Source organism: Tarenaya hassleriana, unplaced genomic scaffold (genome assembly GCF_000463585.1).
Source record: "Tarenaya hassleriana unplaced genomic scaffold, ASM46358v1 Cleome20, whole genome shotgun sequence".
Lineage (NCBI taxonomy): Eukaryota > Viridiplantae > Streptophyta > Magnoliopsida > Brassicales > Cleomaceae > Tarenaya > Tarenaya hassleriana.
The window spans coordinates 1,837,903-1,865,663 of NW_010965373.1; the positions used below are offsets into that span (position 1 = coordinate 1,837,903).

General features: G+C 38.3%; 5 protein-coding genes and 1 long non-coding RNA gene across 26 annotated transcripts in view; 4 read left to right on the forward strand and 2 right to left on the reverse strand.

Annotated features, from left to right (window-relative positions):
• Positions 1-34: 34 nt before the first annotated feature.
• On the forward strand, positions 35-1,654 carry LOC104813794 (aldehyde oxidase GLOX-like). The gene has a single exon (XM_010541553.2). It carries the CDS (start codon positions 35-37, stop codon positions 1,652-1,654), a length of 1,620 nt encoding a protein of 539 aa, XP_010539855.2.
• Positions 1,655-5,650: 3,996 nt separating this feature from the next.
• Positions 5,651-7,464, forward strand: LOC104814033 (aldehyde oxidase GLOX-like). Its single transcript, XM_010541878.2, has one exon. The coding sequence runs from the start codon at positions 5,651-5,653 to the stop codon at positions 7,346-7,348; it is 1,698 nt and encodes a 565-aa protein (XP_010540180.1). The 3' UTR covers positions 7,349-7,464.
• A 399-nt stretch (positions 7,465-7,863) lies between these two features.
• Positions 7,864-17,158, forward strand: LOC104813795. 19 transcript variants are annotated; one of them, XR_771810.1, is made up of 31 exons: positions 7,864-7,953; positions 8,130-8,199; positions 8,589-8,636; positions 8,881-10,417; positions 10,494-10,595; positions 11,288-11,343; positions 11,432-11,453; positions 11,567-11,634; positions 11,720-11,790; positions 11,923-11,985; positions 12,153-12,219; positions 12,334-12,448; positions 12,548-12,614; positions 12,906-12,981; positions 13,089-13,159; positions 13,286-13,359; positions 13,472-13,559; positions 13,673-13,722; positions 13,827-13,898; positions 14,024-14,086; positions 14,255-14,321; positions 14,435-14,547; positions 14,647-14,711; positions 14,991-15,062; positions 15,139-15,245; positions 15,398-15,468; positions 15,744-15,827; positions 15,957-16,030; positions 16,133-16,184; positions 16,354-16,448; positions 16,897-17,158. It is a non-coding gene; the product is annotated as an uncharacterized LOC104813795 (long non-coding RNA). The 19 variants fall into 19 exon arrangements; XR_771807.1 differs by lacking the exon at positions 16,897-17,158 and adding an exon at positions 8,415-8,488 and having other exon boundaries at positions 8,130-8,319; positions 16,354-16,537; XR_771808.1 differs by lacking the exon at positions 16,897-17,158 and adding an exon at positions 8,415-8,488 and having other exon boundaries at positions 16,354-16,537.
• A 760-nt stretch (positions 17,159-17,918) lies between these two features.
• Positions 17,919-19,402, reverse strand: LOC104813798 (histone H3.3). 2 transcript variants are annotated; one of them, XM_010541555.2, is made up of 5 exons: positions 19,297-19,402; positions 19,066-19,163; positions 18,899-18,975; positions 18,706-18,796; positions 17,919-18,284 (listed from the first exon to the last, which is right to left on the reverse strand). In XM_010541555.2, exons 2-5 carry the CDS (start codon positions 19,135-19,137, stop codon positions 18,114-18,116), a joined length of 411 nt encoding a protein of 136 aa, XP_010539857.1. In that variant the 5' UTR covers positions 19,138-19,163; positions 19,297-19,402; the 3' UTR covers positions 17,919-18,113. The 2 variants fall into 2 exon arrangements, with proteins under 2 accessions (XP_010539857.1, XP_010539858.1); XM_010541556.2 differs by having other exon boundaries at positions 19,066-19,159; positions 19,297-19,375.
• Positions 19,403-20,536: 1,134 nt separating this feature from the next.
• Positions 20,537-24,478, forward strand: LOC104813799 (protein IQ-DOMAIN 32-like). Of its 2 annotated transcripts, none has more exons than XM_010541558.2 (6): positions 20,537-20,845; positions 21,219-21,854; positions 22,033-22,212; positions 22,308-22,367; positions 22,506-23,760; positions 24,106-24,478. In XM_010541558.2, exons 1-6 carry the CDS (start codon positions 20,738-20,740, stop codon positions 24,147-24,149), a joined length of 2,283 nt encoding a protein of 760 aa, XP_010539860.1. In that variant the 5' UTR covers positions 20,537-20,737; the 3' UTR covers positions 24,150-24,478. The 2 variants fall into 2 exon arrangements, with proteins under 2 accessions (XP_010539860.1, XP_010539861.1); XM_010541559.1 differs by having other exon boundaries at positions 20,539-20,845; positions 24,130-24,478.
• A 338-nt stretch (positions 24,479-24,816) lies between these two features.
• LOC104813800 (auxin response factor 5-like) overlaps positions 24,817-27,761 on the reverse strand; it is a 5,195-nt gene continuing 2,250 nt past the window's right edge. The window contains exons 6-13 of the mRNA XM_010541560.2: positions 27,642-27,726; positions 27,456-27,546; positions 27,200-27,364; positions 26,994-27,116; positions 26,684-26,895; positions 25,526-26,586; positions 25,234-25,424; positions 24,817-25,117 (exon numbers count right to left, since the gene is read on the reverse strand). Of these exons, the coding sequence (XP_010539862.1) occupies positions 24,991-25,117; positions 25,234-25,424; positions 25,526-26,586; positions 26,684-26,895; positions 26,994-27,116; positions 27,200-27,364; positions 27,456-27,546; positions 27,642-27,726 (2,055 nt within the window). The 3' untranslated portion in view covers positions 24,817-24,990. The remainder of the gene's footprint in view (positions 25,118-25,233; positions 25,425-25,525; positions 26,587-26,683; positions 26,896-26,993; positions 27,117-27,199; positions 27,365-27,455; positions 27,547-27,641; positions 27,727-27,761) is intronic.

Consider the following 27,761-nt stretch of genomic DNA (forward strand, 5'->3'; position numbering starts at 1 on the left):
CAACTCGTGAAGTGCGTAAAAAAGCATTATCAACATGGCACGAGCATTCACGTTATCGGAAAAATCTGTTTTCCCCCTCTCCTTCTTCTTATTCTCTTCGACTCTTCAACTCCTCCTGAAATGCCACGTGGCATCTGCCATGGCCGCCGGAGAGGGATGGTGGCAGCTCCTCCACGGAAGCGTCGGGATCTCGGCCATGCACATGCAGCTCCTCCACAACGACCGTGTCATCATGTACGACCGTACGGAGTTCGGCCCCTCCAACGTCGCCTTGCCCGGCGGAAAATGTATCGGCAATGCGGCCGATTGTACGGCTCACTCCATCGAGTATGACGTCATATCCAACGGGTTCCGTCCACTCACCGTTCAGTCCAACATCTGGTGCTCCTCCGGCTACGTCACGCCGGACGGGACGTTGGTTCAGACCGGGGGGTTCTGGACTGGTGAGAGACGAGTCAGGTTGTTCACTCCTTGCAAGAATAACATATGTGATTGGAAAGAGGTCGATAATGGTTTGGCCTGTAAGCGATGGTACGCGACCAATCACATTCTGCCAGATGGCTCGCAGATCATCCTCGGCGGTCGCGATCAGTTCAACTTCGAGTTTTTCCCCAAAACCAAATACCCGAATGCGTACAACTTACCGTTCTTGGCGGAGACCAAAGATTTTGGGACCGAGAACAATCTATACCCTTTTGTTTTCCTCAACGTTGATGGAAACCTATTCGTATTCGCCAATAACCGAGCCATTCTGCTCGACTATAGTAAGAACACGGTGGTCAAGACCTACCCGACAATCCCGGGCGGCGACCCACGATCGTACCCGAGCACCGGCTCTGCGGTTCTACTGCCATTGAAGAACCTAGAAGCCATTAACGTTGAGGCCGAGGTTCTGGTGTGCGGCGGTGCACCGAGAGGATCCTATGAACAAGCCATGAAGAACAATTTCGTGAAAGCACTCGACACGTGCGCAAGAATCAAGATTACGGATCCGAACCCGCAGTGGGCGATTGAGACGATGCCTCAGGCGAGAGTCATGGGGGATATGATCATTCTTCCCAACGGAGATGTTCTGATCATCAATGGCGGCGCGTCAGGAACCGCTGCATGGGAGCTTGGCCGTGACCCGGTCTTAGCTCCGGATCTTTACCGTCCTGATAACCCGGTCGGATCGAGATTCAAAACGCAAAACCCTACCACCATCCCGAGAATGTATCACTCCAGTACTGTTCTTCTCCGAGATGGGAGAGTTCTTGTCGGAGGAAGCAACCCGCACGCCTACTATAACTTCACCGGCGTTCTATTTCCGACAGAGCTAAGCCTAGAGGCTTTCTCGCCGTCGTATCTCGGGAAAGAGAAACCTTGCATCAAGTACAACACGACAATAAAGCTGGTTTTCGCCGTGTCTGGTGAGGTCAAGATCCCGGTGAAGGTGACAATGGTTCTTCCGTCTTTCACGACCCATTCCTTCTCCATGAATCAGAGGCTTTTGGTTTTGGACAACATCGAATTCTATAGAAAAGGAAACACGACGACGTATAATGTTGTGGTGAAAACGCCGGGATCGTCCAATATAGCGCCACCAGGTTATTACATGATGTTCGTCGTGAATCAAGACATTCCAAGCAAGGGCATTTGGGTGCAACTGCAATAATTGTTGCATTTTTCTTGCTTGTTTTTTGTTTTCCATTTTTTTATTATCTTCTCATTGTTTTGAGATCATTTATTTGATTGGTTTTGCGTAAGTAATTAACTAATAAAAAAATAAAAACAAAAATTTATGTAATAAGATTCATCTTCAAGCTTGGTTATGTAAGGAGTGAATTTGGTTCGATTTCGGTTCATTTATTTGACTCTAGAAAAATTGTATCATTTGTTTATTATATTCCATTCGATTCAATTTAGGGGTAGGCAAAAATACCCGGAAATCGAGTATCCGTCTTGACCCAATGGTCGGATACACGAAAATCGGGTACCGTTGTACTATGAGATAGAGATCGGGTTTTAAAATATCTAAAACCCGAAATTCGAGTTCGGGTTCAGGTTTACACTTTCGGGTCGGATAATTACCCGTGGGTACTCGAATAATAAAAAATAAATAGTATTTATTTAAAATTTCAAAAAATAATAAAAATATATATCAGATATCTTGAATTTATATATATATATATAAACTATTATTTTAAAATCTAATCATTTTAAATATACATATTTTTAATATTTTTTATTAATTTTATGAATTATTTGTATAAAATCTATATATTTATAATTTATTTTAAAAAAATAAAAAAAATTTCGGGTTCAGATATATGCGGGTACCCGAAAATTACCTCATGGGACACTTCGGGTACTCAAAAACTGGGGCTCGAATTCGAGTTTTAAAATGTATTATCCTTGGGGTTTGGATTCGGATTCGGGTTTGGATTCAGATACCCTAAAAATCTCGGATACCCGACCCATGCCCACTCCTAATTCAATTTGTTTTTCGATTTAAATTTTTTATGTAAGGGAAAATATTTATTTTCTTTGAACAATTTTTTTTCTCTAGTTTTTTAATATTCTATTTGTTCCGGATTAATTTGATTTTCTAAATACATAACCGTTTATGATTTCTTGACAGTTCAATTCAAAAACGATACTAGTTTTTTCGGTTTAGTTCTTCACCAACTTCTCAATTTTTATAACTTTCTTTATTTTATAATCACTAGAGCTTTGATACCGACCGAAGACCAAAATTAATTTTCATCGTATAGGATATAAAAAACAACATAAAATAAAAACACACATATATCAAAATAAATACAATGAGGAGGATAAATTAAAAAATATATACGTGATTTACGTGGAAGGGTGTTGTTCTCTGGATCCCATTCACGGTTCGAATCCAGCTGTTGGGGAGAGAAGGGATGTTTTCTCGATTGAAAGGTTGTTGCTCTAGGTCCCTGTCGTTGGACTTCTAAATGTTGCTCCCGGACCTAGAGAATGTAGATTGGGTCGGAAGTTCCTAGTAAACTTCTTGATTAACAAAAAATACAACAATGTCAATTATAAAAAAAGTGGTCCCTCCAATAAGATTTATTAATACAAGAAAAATTTTCAAACTTTAACCTTGTTTCCTTTTTTGAGACTCTCTCACAATTTTAGGTGAATATAAATAAGAAAATTAAAAAATACTTTTAGGTTCCTTTAGACTATTTCTTTGCCGTTTAGTGTCATCGACTCAAAAAACGAACGAAAATTAGTATAAATGTATAAGGTCATGGTTCTCTCCAATCGAAAATCCCAAATTTATAACAAAAAATTTACTCCACTTTTTAATTTTTTTTACCATTTCTATTTCTTTTATTTCAATGATGATGTTTTTTTCCTTTTACCTATGGTTGTAGTTCTATTTATCCCTTTTTTTTGAATTTGAGATAGAGAAAAAAATAAAAAGATAGAGAAAGGATGAGAAAAATAAAATAAATAATAATATAAATAAATATATTTAAAATAGTCCAATATTTGGCAAAAAAAAAACTGGGTTACGAAATCTGAATTTTTTTTTCTGTACTTTTCTTTTAATTTGGATACATTTTTAAAATCCTTTAAAAAATGTAAAATTAGCAATGGGAAAAACCGAGTCAACATGCAACTCCCTTATGAATCGAATGTTCCCCGGTCAACGACGGTTCAATAATTTAGATTTGGTGAAAGATGTATTAGGACATTTTGATAATCATAATCACAAAATTAATAAGTCAACATGCATTGCGTTCATGTATAATATACCATGCATGTTACAACAAATACACACACATATATACACACATACTTACATTTATATAATATACCATGCATGGAACTTCGAATTAATTATAAACGGCGTGTTAATAACTGACGAGTAATATTTCAATGGGCAGACATAACAAATTGTCAATACATATAATATATCTTACGAGTCTTCTCATGTCTGCCTGATATTCAAATCTTATAATTGAGATTTATTTATAATTATAACGCCGACTTCTGTATAATTGAAAAGATTTTTTTTTTTGGCACTATAAAATGCGCCTATTTAACTAGTCAATATTACAGGGTTATTGTAATTAAGCATACAACGAATATGGTAATATTTTTAAATCCTGTCTTTTAATATGTTAATCGTATGATTGTGAAGGAGAATAAAAAACTAACAAAAACTTCATATTTAAAAAAAAAATAGAAAGTCGGGATTCCATTAAAAAAAAATGGCTGCACATATATATATATAAGGGATTGTTGTTATCTGTGCCCTTTTCACTAGTACAAAACCAGCTGATGGGAAGTGAGGGGTAGGGTCTTGCTCTCTATACAGTTATTCTAAAGCCTGATTTCGGGTTTGAGAGATATAGTTGCAAGTAAAAGGCATAGCATCTTAAATCTCATTGCAAAAGGCAATGCAATTTTGTAACAAAAATTGTAATGCATTTTGCTAATTTCTTCTAATATATGCATCCCACTATTTAGTTTTTTTTTTGTTCGGATGCAATTTTTAGTTGCTATTTTTCACCATTTTATATTTTAGTACATTTTTTTTTTGTAAAAAAAAACACGGGTAATCGGTATTTTACACACACACACGCACACTATATATTGAGCCAATATCGATTCAAATAAAAAATAATAATCATGATTAATTTATTTGCAAAAGAATGCATCTTGTAGCATAATTGTGCCAACCAAGCAGAATAATATCTTTCCGTATCTACTTTTTATATAAACCTCCGTTACGTACCGTTGGAAAATTATATACTACCGTAACATATGAATGTTTCATGCATTTAATCTATAAGTCTATCTAATTATTTATTCATTATTGCAAAAAACACTAACGAATTAAGATGCAACGTACACTCACACGTTTTAGGACAAAAAAAAAATACATTTGACTTTGCATGAAATCATTCTGATGTTTGATGTTGGCACAACAAAATGCATCAGTCCCTTTTCTGTCTGATGGACAAATAATCGTCAAGCAGCTGACATATAGAAAAACTTTAATAAAATAGTGTGAAATCCATTTATAGAAATACATAGGTTTTCAAAATAACAATTGAAAATTGTGAATACCCATAAGAAAACATAGAAATTCAAACTCTTTATGAGATATAGTTTTGATATGATCTAATTTATGGGGGGGGGGTTTTTTAATCAAATTAAATTGAACTAAACCAATCTAAACCGGTATCACGCTAGGTTTCTGAAGTAAAACATAAAATATGTAAATTTTGTGTATGTCAAGAATGTTGAATGAATTGTAATCTTATCTATGTTAATGTCGCGGAATTATGCCTGCAAAAAAAAAAAAAAAGTAAGTACCCCGTTTACAAAAAAATTATTTAAAAAATTCAAGAAACATTCATGCTAAAGAAAATATACTATATAACTATATATGCAAATCAAATATATTCTCCCGTTTCTTCAAACATTATAAGAAAATAATTACAGTTATTATACATATATATTGGACAAACACAGCTCTGCAATTCTAACAAGTATTATTAATATTGAAAATAATAATTATCAGAATGATAATTGTAATCTTCAACTAGTATATAAGAAGAGGTCCAAATCACATGTACACCACACAAAACAACATAGAAAAAAAAAATTTACAAAAATTTTAAAAATGGCACGAGTGACATTCTCTGTTCTTCAATCTTGTCTCTCCTTTCTCTTATTCTCTTCCTTTCTCCAACTCCTCCTGACATGCCACGTGGCAACCGCAGCCGGCGGAGGACGGTGGCAGCTCCTCCTACGAAGTGTCGGGATCTCGGCCATGCACATGCAGCTCCTCCGCAACGACCGTGTCATCATGTTCGACCGTACGGACTTCGGTCCCTCCAACATCTCCTTGCCTGGCGGTAACTGCCGGAGTAATCCAAACGACCGCGTTTCGAAGGTCGATTGTACGGCTCACTCCGTCGAGTTTGACGTCATCTCCAACGGGATCCGTCCACTCACCGTTCAGTCCAACACCTGGTGTTCTTCCGGGTCCGTCATGCCAGACGGGACGTTGGTTCAAACCGGAGGTGACTTGGACGGAGAGAGACGAGCCAGGCTGTTCTCCCCTTGCTTTTCCAACGACTGTGACTGGAAGGAGCTCGAGAACGGCTTGGCCCTTCGGCGATGGTATGCGTCCAATCATATTCTGCCAGATGGCTCACAGATCATCGTTGGTGGTCGTGGCCAGTTCAACTTCGAGTTTTACCCTAAAACCAAAGATCCGAATGTGTACAATTTACCCTTCTTGGCCCAGACCAATGATCGAGGAAGCGAGAATAATCTATACCCTTTTGTGTTTCTCAACGTTGATGGAAACCTATTCGTCTTCGCCAACAATCGAGCTATTCTTCTTGATTATAATAAGAACACGGTGGTCAAGACTTACCCGGCAATCCCAGGAGGCGACCCAAGATCGTACCCGAGCACTGGCTCTGCCGTTCTCCTGCCATTGAAGAACCTAGAAGCCATTGACGTTGAGGCCGAGGTTCTGGTGTGTGGCGGTGCACCGAGAGGAGCGTACGAACAAGCATGGAGGAGGAACAACTTTATAAAAGCACTCAACACATGTGCAAGAATCAGGATTACGGATCCGAACCCGCAATGGGTGGTGGAGTCGATGCCTCAAGCGAGAGTCATGGGGGATATGACACTTCTTCCGAACGGAGATGTTCTGATCATCAATGGCGGCGCGTCCGGAACTGCTGCGTGGGAGCTTGGTCGTGATCCAATCTTTGCTCCGGATCTTTACCGTCCTGATAACCCGGTCGGATCAAGATTCGAGACGCAAAACCCTAACACCATCCCGAGAATGTATCACTCCACTGCCGTTCTACTCCGAGATGGGAGAGTTCTTGTCGGAGGCAGTAACCCACATGCCTTCTATAACTTCACCGGCGTTCTATTTCCGACAGAGCTAAGCTTAGAAGCTTTCTTGCCATCGTATTTGGACCAACAGTTCTCGAATCTTCGTCCAATGATAACATCGCCCAAATCTCAAGTCAAGATCAAGTACAACATGAAACTGAAGCTGAAATTCACCGTGTCGGGAGAGGTCAAGAGCCCGGTGAAGGTGACAATGGTGTTCCCGTCTTTCACGACTCATTCCTTCTCGATGAACCAGAGGGTTCTGGTCTTGGATAACATCAAAACACCTAAGATATGGGATTTCTTCAACTTTTTGAGAAAAGGGAAATCAACATCGACATACGAAGTGGAGGTGAAAACGCCGAGATCGGCGAATATAGCACCGCCTGGTTATTACATGATGTTCGTCGTGAATCAAGACATTCCAAGCGAGGGCATTTGGGTGCAGCTTCAATGATCTTCATTCATTCCGTGTACGCTCTTTTATGGAATGTGATTTTCGTTGTTTTGAGTTTGCTTCTTCTAATGATTTGAAAGAATTGTATTTAATTTGTAAGAAAAAAGGGTGAAAGATGATAATATGAAAAATATGATTTCGTTATGGAAATTGATTAACGTTTATTACGCTGTTTGATTTTGATACATAATAACTAGGGGTAGGCATGGTCGTTATACCGTCTTGGGGTTTTACATCTTTTTTTCATAAATCCTTTTTCATCTTTGCTTTACAGTGAATTTGAAAAATTGGAAAGATATTTTCGGCTGATAGCAAATAAATTCAATGTGTATTTTTGTTATTTAAAAAAAAAAACTATGGATTGAGCCAACGTTTGGGTTAAAGGATAGTAATTTAAATTTACTTTTGGGCTAGGCTTTTGGATAAAAGAGGCCAAATTACTCGGCCCATTTATAAAAATCCTTTAAATGTATGGGTTTTTTTTAAAAAAAAATTAGACAGACGCATAGAATTTACCAGTTTCATGATCATCTCTCTCTCCCTCTCTCTCTCGTCATTTCTTTCCCGTTCTTGTATTCATCGGAGGCCGGAATTTTCTGTCGCCGGTAAGTGTTGTTCGTTCTTAAAACTTCAAACTACCGATAAATTTTAGATTTCAAGCTCTTAGGATTTTCTCTTTGTTCTTAAACGCATTCGATTTTGAATTTTGAATTTTGAATTTCAAATTTCAAATTTCAAATCTCTTTCCTCCCCCATCTTCTATTTTTTACTTCTACTGCAGCGACTGTTGTTCCATTGAGATCATGCTCGGGTCATAGTCGAGACACCAGAGTTGATAGAACTGCCAAAAGGTATCAAGTGAACCCTGAAATCTGAATCTTCTTGGTTCAGAGTATCCCGTCCGATTTTGTTGCGTGCAATAATAGTCCTAAGATGCATACGTCGAATGAAATGATGTCTTATGTAATGAGGTATTTTTTCTTTATTTTATTATTGAATCTATCCTATGTTTCATCGGTGATTTAGTACGAAAGATGAACATATAATGATTATGTATCTCTTCCAGGTGTGACAAACCCTGAACAGAAGATCGTTTTACAATTCTACAAATTCATTTAGGCTTGTGACCCCAAGAGAAACGTATATACAATGTTTAATTTAAGCATTATATGCTACTCTGCTTTTCGGGTTAGTACATATTTGAAAGGTTATTGACTTTGTTTATGACTTTCTTCTTCAGTAAAGCTTCACCATGGAAGGATTAAGCTTCCATAACTGATGACGTCTGGTTAGTAGTTTCTTTCTTTCTCTTCAATTATTTTTGGTATTCCCACTTCAATCACACATAATTGTTCTAAGAAAATTTTATCGTCTTTTCTTGTCGCAAGAAATAAATAATTAAATAATTGTAATTATATATTGTGTTTAGTGGACCAATGGTATAGATTTCAATTCCTGAATTTCGGATGAAAAACTCAATAGGGATTTCATGGGAGTCCTTTTAATGTATTCGATTTTGGGTTTTGTTTCAGCAATGTTCTTGGTGTCTACATCAGATTCTAACTCAGACTCCCAAAGAACGAACATGTCAAGAATGGTGTTTTATGTCATGAACACGCCGGAGGAGATAAGTAGAACCTCATCATTATCATTCACATTTGCATCATCATCGTCATCATTAACATCTGCATAATTAACATGGCTTTCGCATTATCATCATCATTAGCATTTGCATCATTAACATGGCATCTGTTGCATCATCACCATTAGCATTTGCATAATCACATCACATTATATCATAATTATCACCATACAAATAACAACACATCATCTCATATACCGAAATCATCACCATATGTAACAGCACATCAAATCATATCAAAATCACCACAAAACGCATAAGAACACATCATCTCATACATCAAAATCATCTCCATATACGTAACTACACATCAAATCATATCAAAATCATCACAAAACGCGTGACAACATATCATCTCACAAATCAAAATCATCACCATATGCGTAACAACACATCAAATCATATCAAAATCATAACAAAACCCATTACAACACATATTCTCATTTATCAAAATCACCACCATATGCGTAACAACACATCACATCATATCAAAATCATCACCATATGCGTAACAACACACCATCTCATATATCAAAATGTTCACCATATACGTAACAACACATCAAATCATATTAAAATCATCACAAAAATGCGTAACAACACATCATCTCATTAATCATCACCATGTGTGACAACGCATCATATCATATTAAAATCATCGTCGTATGCATAACATCATCGCATCATCATTTGCATATTCATCATAGCGTAATGCATATGCATCATAATATCATCATACCATATTTGCATATGCATCGTAACATCATCATTTGCATATGCATCATCACATCATTTCATCATTATTTACATATAGATCATAATACCATAGCATCATATTTGCATATGCATCAACATCATAACATCAAAGGACAAGATATAACATCATTTGCATATGCAACATGATAATTTATCCAACATTCTTCCTCTCGTTGCAACATCTCAAACGACGAGAGACCATGTCAAAAGAGCCTTTTGGAGCGTTGACACCATGGCTTGCCTATATCCTTTGGAGTTTTCTTGATATTTTGCATACTGACCTCTAGTTGATTATGTGGCATAAATCTTGATTCTTGTGTAATGGAGATAAAACTTAGGAAATGGGTGGATAATTTGTTTTTGTTGTTGGAGTGGCTTGTGTTCGGTTTTCTTCATCAGATCATAATTGTCTTCTCAGGTTTGTCATGGTTGCTCCTTTTCCCCCCTTTCCATTAACTTCGCTAGTTCTTATTTTTAGTACTTTTGTGAAAGCAGTTTATTATTGTGCAATCACATTGTTTTTGAAGTGTAATAATATTATGATAATGTTATTCGTGTGACTTTTCTTTCTTCAATGTTTTCTACAGCCGAGTAGACAGCCCATCACATGAAGTAGAGATTCAACGTAAGAACAAGGTGGAGCTGCCTAACTAAGGATATTAGGTTATCATGTTAGTTCCATTACCAGCCACTTTTACATGATCGGTTTTTCATCAGTTTTGTAGTCTAACGATCAATTCTGTACAGGAGATATAAGATGGTTTGAGTGTCCCAACAGAATCAAGGTCATAGTTGAGAGACCATTGGAGAGCTGGTAGAACTGCTGACCTCACAGACAATGGCAATAAGGTATCAAGTCAACACTTAAATCTAAATCTTCTTTGTTAAGAATATCCCATTTGTTGTAGTTGCGAGTAATAATGGTCCTAAGATGTTGCTCATACGTGAAATGAAATGATATATTATATAACCAATTGTCTTTCACGGTTTCACCTGATTAGAAAAGATATTGGAAGGGCTCACATCAAAATCGAGATCTCTAGATCTTCCATGTCAATGCAACAATTCTTGGATGTAAAATCTCCGCTTCTCATTCATTTTTGTTTCTCTTCATAAAATTATTACTTGTTAAATTGATATTGTCAGACCAATCTTATGATCTCAACAATATGCTCTCTCCCCCTCAAGTGCATGAACAAAAAGTTAGGTGATGGAAAAGGATTGAAATTTCTGAGAAAGACAGAAAATCGTACTCTGTTCTTCTTATTCTTTCTTCTTTGCTTGCATAAATATATATATATGTATACATCTAATGGCTAGAGAGAAGAAAAAATATTGCAGAATATACAATTGACTATTAGAAGGAAAGTTCTAGAAGATTTGGTGGTCTAATTGTCGTGTTTTCCTTTCTTGGTTCTTGCTGGAATAATTTGGTCTTTTCCTTTCTTGGTTGTTGTTGGAATAATCTGGTGTTTGCTTGATTATGTGAGTTGTCATAGTCTGCACTTGCTGTCGTCATTTATGGACTTCGTCTGCTGTAGGTTCTTGGTCTGCTACAGCTTCTTCTTCATCTGCGATCAGGTCTTCATCAACATTGGTAGTATCGTCTCCTCTAACAGTGCAGACATTGTTTTCCTGAAGAAATAAGCTCTAAACTAATAATTTTGGTTGGTAATATCTTCAAGTATCTTTGGCGAGAAATTTCAGGTAGACAACCATTTGATGTGCTCATATGTTTCTTTCTTTTATTAATTATTGAATATATGTCTAATGTATGGAAGATATCATTTACCGGTCCTCTATTTCATCTGTGATTTTAGCATGCAAGGTGAAAAACAGTGATCCAAAGCTTAATTCGGCTGAAGAGAGGTTACTTATCATCTTTCAGGTGCTGCTTAATCTAATTCATATCGGCATTTGTTGTTTCTTTATATGTTAATTGACTTAAATTTTTTATTCTCTCGTTCTCTCAGGTGATGAAAATTGAATTGAAGATTGTTATACAGTTTTCCAACTCATCTGTGCTTACAACCCAAATAGAAAGGTACATACAATGTTACTCTACTTTGGCGGATTATACACATTTTCATGCGGCCGACCCCAAAGAAATTTGGGATTAAAGCGATATTGTTGTTGCTATTGTTGTAAACATTTTATATGTGCCTTTTTTCTTCAGTGAGCCTCTCCATGGAACACAAAATGTAAAATTTTTACATTGATTTGGTGTTTTTATGCATTGGTAAGACAACAAATGCATAATATTTACTTCTCGTGTGTTGTGTTTCCTCTTAGAAAATGATCACTTGTCAAGCTAAATGTTGCTGGTTTATTCTTATGATTGTAACAGTTTACTCGTATATCATGGAATAAGACTGTTTTTTTCTGTTCTTTTTCTTTGGCTCTTAGGATTGCAGAAGACATGTGTCCTCAAGTATGATTAGAGGAGAAATCTCAGGCGAACATTGGCATACTGGTTAGAAATCTGATCTATTAATATATTTCTTTCATTCGTTTTAGCATATTTGTATCTCCCTGCAAATACAAATTTTCTATTTTAGAGGTATGTTTTTCACAAAATGTTAAACAGGCGATGAGGTATGTGGTCCATCAAGGGTCAAGAGCTTTTAAACAAATGGTTTATCGAAGTTCATGGTTTTGATGAACTTAATGGAATATCTGGCAATTTACTCACACAAAAATGGGTACTTATCCATTCTTCTTTTAGATATAGCTAGCTGAATTTGTAATGTCATTTCATTTTGATTTGTTTTATGTCTACTAACTTGTCTGATTGTCTCAAGTTTGACAAAATAGAATTGAAGATTGTACAATTGCTCAAAACGGCTTAGTTATCAACCGAAAGAAAAGGTATAAACTATTATATACACAAGTGGATACATATCTAATTTGAGCGTATTGTTTGCACTAGATTGTGTTGCATTGTCCTCATTAGCTGTTTTTTTCTTTTCTTATTTATTTTTTTCACTTCTCTCAGAAAAAGTACATAAATATTTTAGAGGTCAATAGGTTTACATATGCTTTCTTCCTAAATGTGCCTCCATGGAAGGAACAAGCTCCAATCCGATGACTCTGGTTTTTATACTTTGTTCAACCCATTTCTATAGTTGTTAGTAGTTTATACATTTTTATCTTTTTTAGACAGCCCATCACATGAAATAGAGATTCAACGTAAGAACAAGGAGGAACCGCCTGACTAAGAAAATTAGGTTATCAGGTTAGTTCTGTTACCAGCCATTTATACATGATCAGTTTTTCATTAGTTTTGTAGTCTACCGATCAACTTTTTACAAGAAATATAAGATGGTTTGAGTGTCCCAACAGAATCAAGGTCACAGCTGAGAGGCCATTGGAGAGATGATAGAACTGCTGACCTCAAAGACAATGGTAATAAGGTATCAAATGAACACTTAAATCTAAATCTTTTTTGTTAAGAGTATCCCGTTTATTTTAGTTTGCGAGCATTAATGGTCCTAAGATGTTGCTCATACGTGAAAATATTGATGTCTTACACCTGGTAGGAAAAGATATTGGAAGGGCTCACATCAAAATTCAGATCCCTAGGTCTTCCATGTCAATGCACCAATTCTTGAATGTAAAATATCGGCTTTTCATTCTTTTTTTGTTTCTCTTCATAAAATTATTACTTGTTAAATTGATATTTTCAGACCCTTCTTATGATCTCAACAATATCTCTCTCCCCCCAGTGCAGACATTGTTTTTCTGAAGAAACAAGTTCTAAACTGATCATTATGCTTGACTATATCTTCAGGTTTGTTTGGCGAGAAATCTCAGGTATACAGCCATTTGATGCGCTCATACATTTCTTTCTTTTATTAATTATTGAATATATGCCTGATGTATGGAAGATGTCATTTACGAGTCCTATATTTCATCTGTGATTTTAGCACGCAAGGTGAACAAACAATGATCCAAAGATTAATTCGGCTGAAGAGAGGTTACTTATCATCTTTTTGGTGCTTCTTAAGCTGATTCATAGTGACATTTTTTGTTTCTTTATATGTTCTTTAACTTAAATTTCTGATTCTCTCGTTCTCTCAGGTGATGAAAATTGAATTGAAGATTTGTTATATAGTTTTCCAACTCATCTGGGTTTACAGCCCAAATAGAAAGGTACATACAATGCTACTCTACTTTGGTGGGTTATACATATTTTCATGCAGCCGATCCCAAATAAATTTGGGATTAAGCGATATTGTTGTTGTTGTAAACACTTTGTATATGTCTTTCTTCTTCAGTGAGCCTTTCCATGGAAGACAAGATGTAAAACTTTTGCCCTGCTTTGGAGTTGTTATGAATTGGTAAGGCAACAAATGCATAATACTTACCGCTTGTTTATTTTGTTTCCTCGTAGAAAATTATCATTTGTCAAGCTAAATGTTGTTAGTTTAATCTTATGATTGTAACAACTTACTTGTATATCATGGAATAAGACTGTTTTTTTCATATTCTTTCTCTTTTGCTCTTAGGATTGCAGAAGACATGTGTCCTCAAGTATGATTTGAGGAGAAAACTCAGGCGAACATTGGCGTACTGGTTAGAAATGTGATCTATTCATATATTTCTTTTCATTCGTTTTAGCATATTTGTATCTCCCTACAAATACCAATTTTCTGTTTTAGAGATATATCTCATAGAATGTTAAACAGACGATGAGGTACGTGGTCTGTCAAGGAACAAGAGCTTAAACAAATGGTTTATGGAAGCTCATGGTTTTGATGAACTTAATGGAATATCTGGCAATTTACTCACACAAAAAGGGGTACTTATCCGTTCTTCTTTTGGGTATGGCTAGCTGGATTTGTAATGTCATTTCATTTGTGATTTGTTTTATGTCTACTAACTGGTCTGATTCTCTCAGGTTTGATAAAATGGAATAGAAGATTGTACATTGCTCAAAAGGCTTAGTTGTCAACCCAAAAAAAGGTATAAACAATGTTACACACAAGTGGATACATGTCTAATTTGAGCGTATTGTTTGCACTATATTGTGTTGCATTGTCCCCAGTAGCTGTTTTTCTTTTCTTATTTATTTTTTTTGTTTCTCTGTGAATGAGTATATAAATAGTTTAGAGGTCAATGATTTTACATTTTCTTTCTTCCTAACCGAACAAGCTCCAAACCGATGACTCTGGTTTTTGTAGTTTGTTCGACACATTTCTATAATTGTCAATAGTTTATACATTTTTATCTTTTTTTATACAGCTCATCACATGAAATTGAGATTCAACGTAAGAACAAGGTGGAGCTGTCTGAGAAAGGAAGTTAGGTTATCAGGTTAGTTCCGTTACAAGCCATTTTTACATGATCTGTTTTTCATCGGTTTTGTAGTCTAACGATCAACTCTGTACAGGAGATATAAGATGGCTTGAGTGTCTCAATAGATTGGGGTCATAGTCGAGAGACTCGGACCATTGGAGAGCTGATAGAACTAATGGTCTCAAAGACAATAACAATAAGGTATCAAGTGAACACTTAAATCTAAATCTTCTTTGTTAAGAGTTTCCCGTTTGTTTTAGTTTGCGAGTAATAATGGTCCTAAGATGTTGCTCATACATGAATTGAATTGATGTCTTATATAACCTATTGTCTTTCACGGTTTCACCTGATAGGAAAAGATATTGGAAGGGCTCACATCAAAATTGAGATCTTCGGATCTACTATGTCGATGCATTGAAAGCTAGTATGTATAATCTTCGCTTCTCATTCATTCTTTTTTCTCATAAAATTATTACTTGTTAAATTGATGTTGTTATGATTTTAAGTTGGAGCACACTGGCGTACTAGATAGTCTTGTGTTATGCGCATACATTGCTCGAACTCCTTAGGCTACAACCAAAAGAAATGTATAAACCGTGAGCATATTTTTCTGCACTAGAATTTTAGTAATTTTTCATATCTTAAACGGAATGCATAAACAGTCTAGAGGTTAATGATTTTGCATATTTTCTTCTTCAGTGAGCTTCAGAGGAAGAACCAAGCGCCGAACCGATAATTTTGGTCAGCCATGCCTTCGTGTTTGATTAGCGGAGCTAATATCAGGTAGATAGGCATTTGATGCGTTTATATATTTCTTCCTTTTAATCTTTATTTCAATAGCGTTTTTATCCTCTGTTTCGTCGGTCAGTTAGTAAGAAAGATGATCATGCAATGATTGAGAATCTCTTTCAGGTATGACGAAAACAGTACGGAAGATGGTTCTACAATTCTGCAAACTCATTTGGGCTTACGACCCCAAGAGAAAGGTACATACGAGTGTTTTGTTTGAGCATTGTATGTTACTCCGCTTTAAGGGTTAGTACATATCTTAAAGGGTTACTGATTTTGTTTATGACTTTCTTCTTCAGTGAAGCCTCGGCATGGAAGGGTTGGTTAAGCTTCGATAACTGATGGCTTCTGGTTAGTAATTTCCTCTCCACTCTTCAAGTATTTTTTTGTCTCAAGACACAAATAAATAAATATTTGTAATTGTATAGTGGACCAATGGTATAGGTTTCAGTTCAAACTCGATAGGGATTTCGTGGGCGTCCCTCCCTTTTAACGTATTGGATTTTGGGTTTTGTTTCAGGCAATGTTCGTGGTGTCTACGTTAGATTCTACCTCAGACCACCAAATGACGAACGGATGAAGAATGGTGTTTACGTCATGGGCACGCCAAAGGAGGTAAGTAGACTTCATCCTCCTCCTCATCATTCACATTTGCATCATCATCAGCATCTGCATCATACTCATCATCATTAGCATCTGCATCATCATCAACATTTGCATCTATCATCATCATTAGCATTTGCATCATCAGCATTGCATTTGCATCTGCATCATTAGCATTGCATTTGCATCATCATCATTAGCATTTGCATCATCATGGTTTTGCATTTGCATCGCATCACGCCATCATAAAACATGTACACCGTCGTCGTCAGCATCTTGACATCATCGTACCACCTCACATCTCCATCATGAGCAATAACCTTACCATCATCACAACATATCATCATCATCATCGTCAAAATCATATCTTCATCGTCGACAGCAACAACACCGTATCATTATCATAAGCATCGGCAACATCGCATCATATTTTCATTAAAAAAACATCGCATCATGTCAGCAGCACCATGGCATCATCGCTTCGAACCACCATCACTAACATCGTCGCATCCATCACTAGCATCAACATTGCATCATATCAGCAGCATCATCGCTTCGTACTACCATCACTAGCATCGTCACATCCATCAGTAGCATCAACATCACCTCGTATCAAAATCATCACCATACGCGTAACAACACATCATCTCATACAAATCGTCATCATCATCATATGCGTAACAACAAGTAACCTCATAAACCTTACCAGAAAAACACATCACCTCGTATCAAAATCATCGCCATTCACATTAAATGAATATCGAAGAGAATATCTCGTATATTTTGTTCTTGTGTTGTGTGTCCAGTTTCTCTCCCCGTGTTTCTTAATCTTTTTATTATGGACTTAAACTCTGTTTATAGCATAAATATTCATCTGAAAGACGATATTATGGGGACACTTAGTGAGACTTAAACTTGAGATTCCTTTAGGTCGGTTTTTTATCTGTATTTGTAAGAACTCTATTATTATTAATAAAATTTATATTTTTTAAAATATTGGTTATATTATATTTTCTTTACATTAGATTCATGAATACATTTATAAAATATTTACATCTATTCAATTTTTTTTATTTTAGTTCCAATTTGTATATTAATATAAAAAAATCACACAAGCATGGTAACCATGAACATATACTTGAACAACAGCATAGAACTGCTTTACAGCAAAACCAACCTAATTCGTATTCCACCAATCCAATTCGTATCTCCATCTAATGGGATGATGGAAAAGGAAATATATTAGGCCATCTTACCCCTGCTTACCCCTATATTTTAATGTAGAAAGATGAATTCGAATTCGCAACCTCAGACTACACTGGTAAATAATTTCACTGTTAAGGCAAGTCGGCCCAACTGCTCTACAGCAATGAGCTTCTCAATACGAGATGGAACCCAAAACCCAACTCTTGGATTTGAATATGGGCTTTGACCCGCAATTATTCATACCTCCGGCCCGGATCTATTGAGAGAGAGAAAACGTGTACAGATCGTCCAGTTGAAGTATTTCAATGGATCATTTACATATAGTATACAGTCAGTCAGTTTATTAATATTCGATCATTTCAAAAAGGATAAAAGTGCTATCGATAAAATTCAAGATCCAAAAAACGATGTTAAAAACAAATCTATGCTGTATTATCATCACGGCCAACGTTTGTGCTGATACAAGGGGGATTAAGCACGCTCTCCGCGAATTCGACGAGCCAGTTGGATGTCTTTGGGCATGATGGTGACCCTCTTCGCATGGATGGCGCACAGATTCGTGTCCTCGAATAGACCCACCAAGTAGGCTTCTGCCGCTTCCTGAAGAGCCAACACCGCATGGCTCTGGAACCTCAGATCCGTCTGTTCATTCACACATCAAAACCCATGTTAAGATACTCAATATCCCACAATTTCATACCCCAGTTCGATCGGAAACTGCATGGTCCTTTCACGAGATTCAGTCAATCACTGATGCTTGATTCCAATCCCAAACCCATCGTGAATCTCTTGAAAAGCTTTCCCAATGCAATCAGATTCACAACCCAATTCGATCGAGCTCAAGATCATATCACGAGAATCAGACACAAACTATAAGCTTTTTGAATCCTTGATGATTGATTGCAGTTTCCAATCTTAAAAAGCTTTCCCAAAGCAGTCAGATAGATAAGCCCAAATCGACTGAGTGAATCCAGACAGTGTTCGTCAGCTTGATTACGATACTGGGCATGGTTACGAGTATCAGAATTCAAAAAATCTGATGGATGCATAGAAAGAAAATTACCTTGAAATCCTGGGCGATTTCACGAACAAGCCGCTGAAAGGGCAATTTGCGGATCAAAAGCTCCGTACTCTTCTGGTACTTGCGGATTTCACTGTTTCATTATCAATCGCATTGCGTTTAGTTATGTTTCAATCAAACAACAGGACGTGAATGTGAATCTCATGACAATCCACGATAAGAAACATGAGGTTACCGTAGAGCGACTGTTCCAGGACGGTAACGATGAGGCTTCTTCACTCCTCCGGTGGTCGGAGCAGATTTCCTCGCCGCCTGCGTTACGAATTCCACGGAAATCATAAACCCTAACTCAAAAATTCCCCAAATTTAACCCTAACGCCGGCAATGAATCGAAAACAATACCTTGGTTGCGAGCTGCTTCCTCGGAGCCTTTCCTCCTGTCGATTTACGAGCGGTTTGCTTCGTACGAGCCATATCTTCCCAGACAATAACAACACTAGCTTGAGAATTTCAAAGACAGCAAACGAAAAATAAAATTCAAATCAGACAGGCCGCGGGCGCGCTCATCGATGAAGAATCAAACCAACAAATCGAAAAGAGACAGAAACAATAGCATCAATGGAAGATCCTTACCTTCGTAGAAGATTGCAGAGAACACGAAGATCGCAAATCTCAAACTTTACCGAATTTGGGAATAGTGAGAGGAAAATACGAAGGACGGGGGAAATATATTGGTGAACGTTAAGTCGGTTTATTGTGGGAGAGATTCATGAGAAACGTGAGACGTGGGATTAGAAATTTTCGACGGTCAGGATTCACTGAGGAAAATGAAGCAAGGACATGAGGATCCGCGTCCTCGAATCCTATTGGTTGTTTATTTGCTGATGGAATGTGTTTTATGTTATCATAATCCAAATGGTTGTAAGGTGTTTTTTCATTAATTTAATCAAAGGATGGAAGGTGTCACAGAAAAAGCAAAGCGATTGAAATTACTGACAGGTTAGTAGTTGAAGAACAGTTTCTTGTCCATGACAATTAAATGATTAATATAAAGTTAAACCATTAACAAATAATACATAATCATTTCAGTCACATAATCTTGCGTTTTTACATATCCTTACTATTTTGATTATATTCAAACTTAAATTTAACAACATTTTTTCAGCAATTTTTTTTTATAAAATGATAAAAGAAAATTTGAAAATTAAAAGTGGAAAAAAATATATTGAATAAAATTTAATTAAGATAAAATGCACACGTCACCCACATGCTGTCTTTAGGTGAACTAACATCATATGAACCCCAATAATGTCATGTGGATAGAAAAAATTATGAGTGGAAAACCCCCCAATAATTTGATGAATATTTTTCGATAATTTGTTAAAAAAAATATAGTATTTTAGCATGGGATTTGTAAAATAAATTTGACAAACCGACGAATATTTTTATTAAATAAAAGACAGAAATATCTTTTAAATACAGTTAGATAATGCCAAAATACCTAAATAAGTCAGATATTTTATATTTATTAACCAAAAAAAGATATAAATATAAATAATATTATTTTCTGTGATAAATTATAAAGATGAAAAGAGATATTGTTGCCGTCTAATTTAATAGGTTCACGAGTCAGCTACAACTCAATTAAAAAAGCTGAAATTTCAACATACAATGATCAATAAAAATCATAAAAATATTTAAATTAAATAAAATGTGAATAAAAACTCTATAATGTAATTTTCAAATGAAAGTATTACTGAATAATTAGCCTTTAGGCATAAAAATAAAAATGCTAGGTTAATTATCCAAATATAAGATAACAGAGAACAAAAAGAAAAAGAAAAAAAAATAGGGGGGAAAGTGTCACAAGAAGGGATCTGAGAGAGAACGTACTTTCTTAGTTCTCACACTTCAACGGACAGAACATAACACCTAAGTGGCGGATTCCAAAGCAGAGACTAAATCTTAATTTTTACACAAGTGCTTGAGATCCGCAGTTCCCCACGACAGCTTCTCTCTCTATCGAAAACCACCGTGGAAGAAGAAGAAGCGTCTCGAAGAAGACGACGAGAAAATGGGAAAGTCTCCGGCGTATTGCTTCCGAATCATCACTTGTGGCGGCGGAGATGGCGGCGCCGACGATCCTACGGCCAAAGAAGCCGGCGATCTCAACTCCTACGAGGTATTTTTCTGGTTTCCCTCTCTCTCTCTCTCTCTCTATTTGTCGGTATCTGTGATCTTACATGTTCGGATTCTTGTCTGCATTTATTGTTTTTTTTTATGTCGGAGCTAAGTAGATGCTGGAGTTTCTATTTTGAGATCTGGTACAACGTCTACTTTATTGTTCCTACTTTGGTGTTATCTGCATCTTGTCTGAAGAATTCGGACATCATCGATTTGAATCACAAAAGTCTTGTTCAGTTCATTCAGACCAGCCAACATGTTTACGAGATCTTCTCCGTTTTGATCCATTGAATTTCATAGTTTTGTTTTCACCTTGTTTTTGGGATGGTTAAACACAATTTTTTCATGGATCATCTTTGTTTTGGATCTAGAACAAGAGCTCCAGTGGCAATCGTGGTTGGAGTTTCCGGAAGAAATCTGGAAGGCACCGAGGTTTAAACAGCACCACTGTGTCTGAACCCCCTGCGGTGACACGGACCAGAGAAACTCTGGAATCTGCTCTCCTGAAACCTTCGTCTCCCGACAATGGCAATGTGTCTGAAAAGCCGTTCACGGATCAATGTACTGACGACAAGAGCCAGTTACCGGTTAAGTACTTGGCAGAAGAACCGACTGAAGAGAAACCCCGAGTGATTGTTCCGCAAGCTGAGCAGCCTATGGGGGACAAAACCGAGTTTTCGGCTCCGAGAGTTAAGGAACTGGTCGATGACAGAACTGAGTTGCCTGTTCCTGTGGAATCAAGAGAGACCGAGGTCGAGGACGATGGGAATGAAATTGAAAAGGAAACCCAATCACAAGTAAATTCAAAAGGATCAGATGTTGGAGATGCTACAGTTATAGAGAAAGATTCTGGTTCCGAGGTTCACATTGCTTCTAATCTCGATGTTCAAGAACCCGAGACCGATGATGTGATCATGATCAGAAAAGAGAACGATGAAGAAGTCGATGATGACAAAATAGATGAGTCTGCTATCATTATCATTCAAACTGCCATCCGTGGATTTCTGGTATCATCATGTTTTCATTATGATCTTGCCATTTTGCGTATTCTTGTTCTTTTGGATACCTCGAAGTTTCATATACAATAATAGCATTGTACAATTAGGCAACCACCGATGAAAACCCATATCTAGGGAAGATCTGATTATGAATGCTCTTCCTCATTGTTGATTTATGTCTGAATAGGCTCGGAGGAAGCTTTTCAAGCATAAGAAAGCTGTTAAATTGCAAGCTGCGGTCCGTGGGCACCTGGTTAGGAGGCAGGCCATGGGATCCCTTCGTTGTGTCCAGGCTATTGTCAAAATGCAGGCTCTGGTCCGTGCCCGTCAGTCCATCCAGCATAGAATCCATGCTTCAGAAATCTCGGTAAAAGCTTTGCGATCATTTGATCATGTTTCATTGCTCGGAACTCTCGGGTTACGATGAGAATCTTGAACCGGTAAAGGGTTTTCTTGTTTCAGGATAAGACTGACGAGATGAACAGAACGAAAAAGCTGCTCCAAAACAAGTTTGCTCGTCATGTATGTTCAAATCTCGGTTCTCGTTGGATGTTTTCTATGGTTTATACTGTTTTACTCGGTTCTGGTTGGATGTTTTCTATGGTTTATACTGTTTTACTTACTGAACACTCGTATCGATATCGTTTTTGTGGTTAAAAGCTAATGGAGTCAGCGCCCAAGACCAGACCTGTTAATCTCAAGTGTGATCCGACACAACCGAGTTCTGCTTGGAACTGGTTGGAGAGGTGGATGTTTGTGTCATCGCCTGACAAGACGTCGAAACCGAGTTTGTCTGCGGAAGAACAGCAATCTGTAGCTCAGCCCGAAGAAGTACCACAGTCTCACAATCATTTGGAAACAATTCACCTCGAGTTAGAGACTGAAACTGAGAAGAATCTGCCAAGTGATGAAGCGAGTGAAATAGAAGTGGGTCATGTGGAGATATCCGAGGCAGAGGAGCCCGAATCAGCGAAGGAATGGCCAGAAAATTCTCTCATGCGGAAACCGAGCAATCCCTCTTTCATTGCAGTGCAGTCGAAGTTCGAAGAGTTATCTTCTTCGTCGACAGGCTCAGAGAGACCGATGGCTTTGTCTTACAAAACCGAGACAAGTTCATCGGTGGCTGACAACATGGAAACTCGAAAAGAGCTTAGCATTGCAGAACAGGATGTCACCCGAGCTCGGCTTGATTGTACTGACCTCTCTGTTCCTTTGACTCTCGAAACAGCCGAGAAGAACTCCGAAACCGGGCCTGCGGATTCGGGTAATGAAGCAAAATTCCCCGAGAAAGGAACCTTCGAAACTGACACGGGAGAGGTTACGAGTATCGAAATTAAGGACCTTGAGGAGAAACTCGATCAAGTAGAAGAATCTGTCGTGTCAGAGACTCAACAGAAACCGATAATAAGTACTCCAGATGCTAAGAAGCATCAAGAACCGTTATCGCCGGAATCTGCGTCCCCGATGACAATTCCCGAGTCCCAAGCAACACCGGCCAGCCAAGCATCCTCGTCGGTTAAAGCCGAAAAGGACAAAACCCGAAAAAGCGGGTCAGGTCAGAAGCGGAAGGTGAGCAAGAAGATGATGACGTCAAGCCCAAACCATGAATCTGGTGATGCAGGAAGTGCGGAACAAGAAACCGGGAAAGATCAGAGGAGCGGGAAGAGGAGAAACTCGTTCGGGTTTGATCAAGAACCGAGGGATAGCGGTAGCGGGAAGAGCTCTCTCCCGCGGTTCATGCAGCCGACAGAGTCGGCAAGAGCCAAGGTTCAAGAACATAACTCCCCGAGATCGAGTCCCGATGTCCACGAGAAAGACGGTTCCATCAAAAAGAGGCATTCGTTGCCTGGTCCGAACGGAAAACAAAGCTCTTCTTCGCCTAGAATCCAACGCTCTGCATCGCAAACAACAAAAGGTAATGCATTGACATCTACATCTCTTTCGTTCTGATCCCTTTAGTAGTTTCGATTCTTAGGGATTTTACGTGTTCTTGAATCGGGTACCCGAAAAATTCAGGTACTTGATCCATATCCGAAATTTCGGATGTCACAATTTGATACCCGTATTGGTATCCGAATGTTTCAGTATCTAGACTACGAATATCTGTCAATATTTCGATATTCATGGGTGTTCGAATTAGAAAAATACAGTTTTATAAAAAAAAAAAATGGGTATCCAGATCAACTCAAAAACCCTAAATTGGCTGTACGGAATATCCGGGTTTCGGGTATTTATGCCTTACCCCTATCCTTGTCCTTAGATGGTCGACGTTGCTTGTTTACAGAGAGGAAATGGCAGAGGTAACACAGAGCAGTCGAAATCCAACGGAGAGGATTATTCGGATTCGGAGAAGAATTCAGACAAATACTTTTTTAAACTCTCTTGATGTTCTTCGTAATCAGACATGTGAGTGCCAAAAGTTCGCTAGTAGTAGGAAACATATTTGTACAGGTTCTCTCTCTCTCTCTCTCTCTCTCTTTTTGGGTTGTGGCAGAGAATTAATTGATTCTTCGGATTTGTTGAGTTTGATTTTGGTTTGTTTGTTTTTTTTTTCCGGACAGATCTGAAAGTGAAAGCTTGTTGTAGACAAATGATGTTTGAGTGGGGATATGCTTGATTTCGTTTCTCTTTTATTCCTTTTTAATCTGCTTATCTTCATTTCTATAACATCTGATTATTTTAGTGAATAACAATACGATTTTTTTTCAAGTATGGTGTAAATCCAATTTTAAAATTTTAATTAGAATAGTAATATTTTAGAATAAATATTTAAATCTGAAATTTATCAAAAAACCGACAGAAAATTAGTTAAAAATAGATACTGTAGAAACAATCAGTAATTAAATAAATTAAACATCATAATCTAGCCAGCTCATCATATTCGCCATCTCAGTTGCAAATCTTAGATTTTCAGTTCCGACTTTTTTTTTTGTCAGGACAGAGCCCCAGATTGAACCAATACACAAGAAACATATGTGTGTGTGTATATATATACACACACTCAAATTCTGCTACTGAGCTTCATTCTTAAACCGAGTTTCAGACATCCATTACTGTCTTACATAACCTTGGATTAGTTTCAGGTTCTGTCGGAAGGAACAATCCGACAGTCAAATAGGGTTTTCTTTTCATCTTGCAAATAAATCTAAGGGAACGAAGCCTTGACGCCTTGCATCCCCGCACTGTTCAAAAGCTTCATCCCTTCTTCACTCATCTGCTGAACTTCCGTCGGCGACAGTATCCTTATGCACCGTACACATCCCACAAACTCTCTGCATATACATATACATATATACATGTTTATATATCAGTTACTGTGCTTAACACTGCGGTCAAGTTCTTGGATTTGACAGATGCAGAGAAAGATGATGGAAGAAGAGAGACTTACTCCCACGGATCGTCCCCCACGAGTAGAACATCACTCTCGTAATCAACGTAAACAAGCTTCCATCCCGAGCCTTTCGGGTCAGTGAGCAGTCCCTCCAGTCCGAACATGCACTCGATTGCCGACTTCAGCTCTTCGTAGTTCCTGAAACTGGTTACGTCGATGGATCTCCCGACTGACCCGGCTTTTTGAACCTTTTGCCCACGTAAACATTCATCATGTCAGATCAAAAGAGACGAGCTTTATCGCCACAAAAACAGTGTTTTGTCGGCACGGCAAGCGAGAAAGGTCTTACCTTGGTGTACGTTCTCACTCGGGGAGCAGCCACTTTCGGCCACGAGCTCTTACTGTTCTGGAGCAGGCTGCTTTCGTCGAAATCGACGTTACTTGATGAAGTGCCAGTTCCTCCGGATGTATCCGGGAAATCTTGGCGAGAGAACGCCTGCGAGTCTGCGAAGCTTGCGGATGTGATTTGAGACTGGACATCTTGAACCGAGTTCGTGTTCCCGACCAAACAGCCAGAAGGGTTTTGGAAATCAGCCTCTTTTATAGCGCAGAAGTCGTCAAGAACCGCATCTGAGAGGGACGGATCGAGAATGTTGCTGTTTGCACTATTGCTCATACCGATGTTCCGACAAGCGAACAGGTCTTGCTGCATCAAGGGACTGAACTGGTCAAACTTGAAACTGTTCAACTGATTATGATCCCATATGTCGTGAAACAAGGATGGATTTGTTGAATCAGGCAAGATCGCTTGAGAAGAATCCTGTAATGGTGGCCTGTATGTTACGCCAAGAGACTGGAACGGAGACATTTGAGATGTCAACTCGTCAGCTTCCAGTAAAGGAGACAACCCGTTGAAGGAAATCGGCTCAGACTGAGGAGTGTATATCTGTTGGCTGATTTCCGAGCACGGATCAGCTTGTAAAGGATGCAAATCTGGCCTCTGGCTCAACCGGTTAGCTTTATCCTCATCGCATCCGATTACCGAAGTTACCTGACTTGCCTGTTCCATTGACTGTCCAGGTTCTTGCTTGCCTTTCCCCAAGGTAGAAGGCATCTGCTTTCCATGTTTTCCCGAGGCACTCATGTTCCGTGTGAGACTCTGCTGTGACGCACTCGTGTTCACAGGTAACTTGTTCTCTGATTGCACAATCTCTGGTTTCTGGTTCATGACGGGTTGCATAGCTCCATGACCGATAACAGCATTCTGCTGATGCATTGAAGACATGAATGCTGCATTCGGGTTCATGAGTTGGTCAGAACCAAAACCGGGCATATGCAGAAATCCGTTAGCAGCATCAGAAACACGGATGAGAGGCCGTTTGATCAAGCTTCCCCATTCTGTTTCACCTGCTGCAAAGATTTTACAACATTTTCTGCTTGTTAGTACCAAAAAGAATGGCACTGAAACTCAAGAAAAACACACGGGGGGAGGGAACACAGAAGTTACCGAGAAACGATGGATGAAATTGCCGCTTGAGCCCCGAAGTCAGAGAAGGAAAAAAGAAGAGACTTTCGGGTGTTTCGATATCCCAAGCACTGACCCTCGTCGGCTTATCGTTACATCCAGACTCATCCCATTCGACCTGAAGGTTTCGCCACTTGGAACCAGGCCATCTCAATGGATCCAAATCGCTGATACCAATGATGGTACCCATGTACCTGAATCCACATCCAAAGAGGGGATTAATGATTGATCAAGAACTTCGGGCCTTAACATGGAGAGATCAGACCAGTTTCACGGGATTTTAAGATATTACCTTCGTTTCCCCGACTCATCAGTTTCAAACATCATCCCGAACCTCATTCCGACAGAGAGTTGAGACCCGCATATCGCCTTGCGGTATTTAGACAGAGGGATCACAAACTCTGAAGGGCATGCTCTAAGAGAAAGAACCCGGGAAATTTTGTGAGAAGACACGTTATGAGATTTGAGAGAGCATGTTTTTTTTTTTTTGTGCTTTACCTTGGATTGTAGAAGATGGTGAAAGGTGTACGGTTGGCAGTTGCATGAGCTGCAGCTGCAAGAACACCGATGTGCATGCTGTCCGCCGAAAGAACAGAAGATGGAAGTGCTGTCTGTTGGCGATTTGCCCGCCTCACCCCTACCATCAACTGTGACTTTTCATCCCTTTTGCCCATTCATCAGACAAGATTTCACAATCAGAAGCTATACAACCAGAATACAGTTCCACAGACATGTATTCAAGACAAGAAGCCACCTGATGAACAAGACTGAATCCCCGGCTCTAAGTCTTTTCGAACCCACAAATAAGCTCCAACCCGTTGTCAGGAGGTGCCGTTTTGGCTGACCTGTTTCATGCAGGAAAGAAAATACAGAATCAGTATCAAGATTCAAGAAGATGAACGAAGTAACCGTAGCATTCAGCCATGTTCAAGGATTTTACCCCGGTATATATGGCGAAACGTCCATGTATGGTCATGCAAATCTCGCACTACCAGTTCTTGGGTCGGCGGCTGAGCATTATAGTCCTGTAGTATAAAACATAGCAGCAATGAAGGGAAAG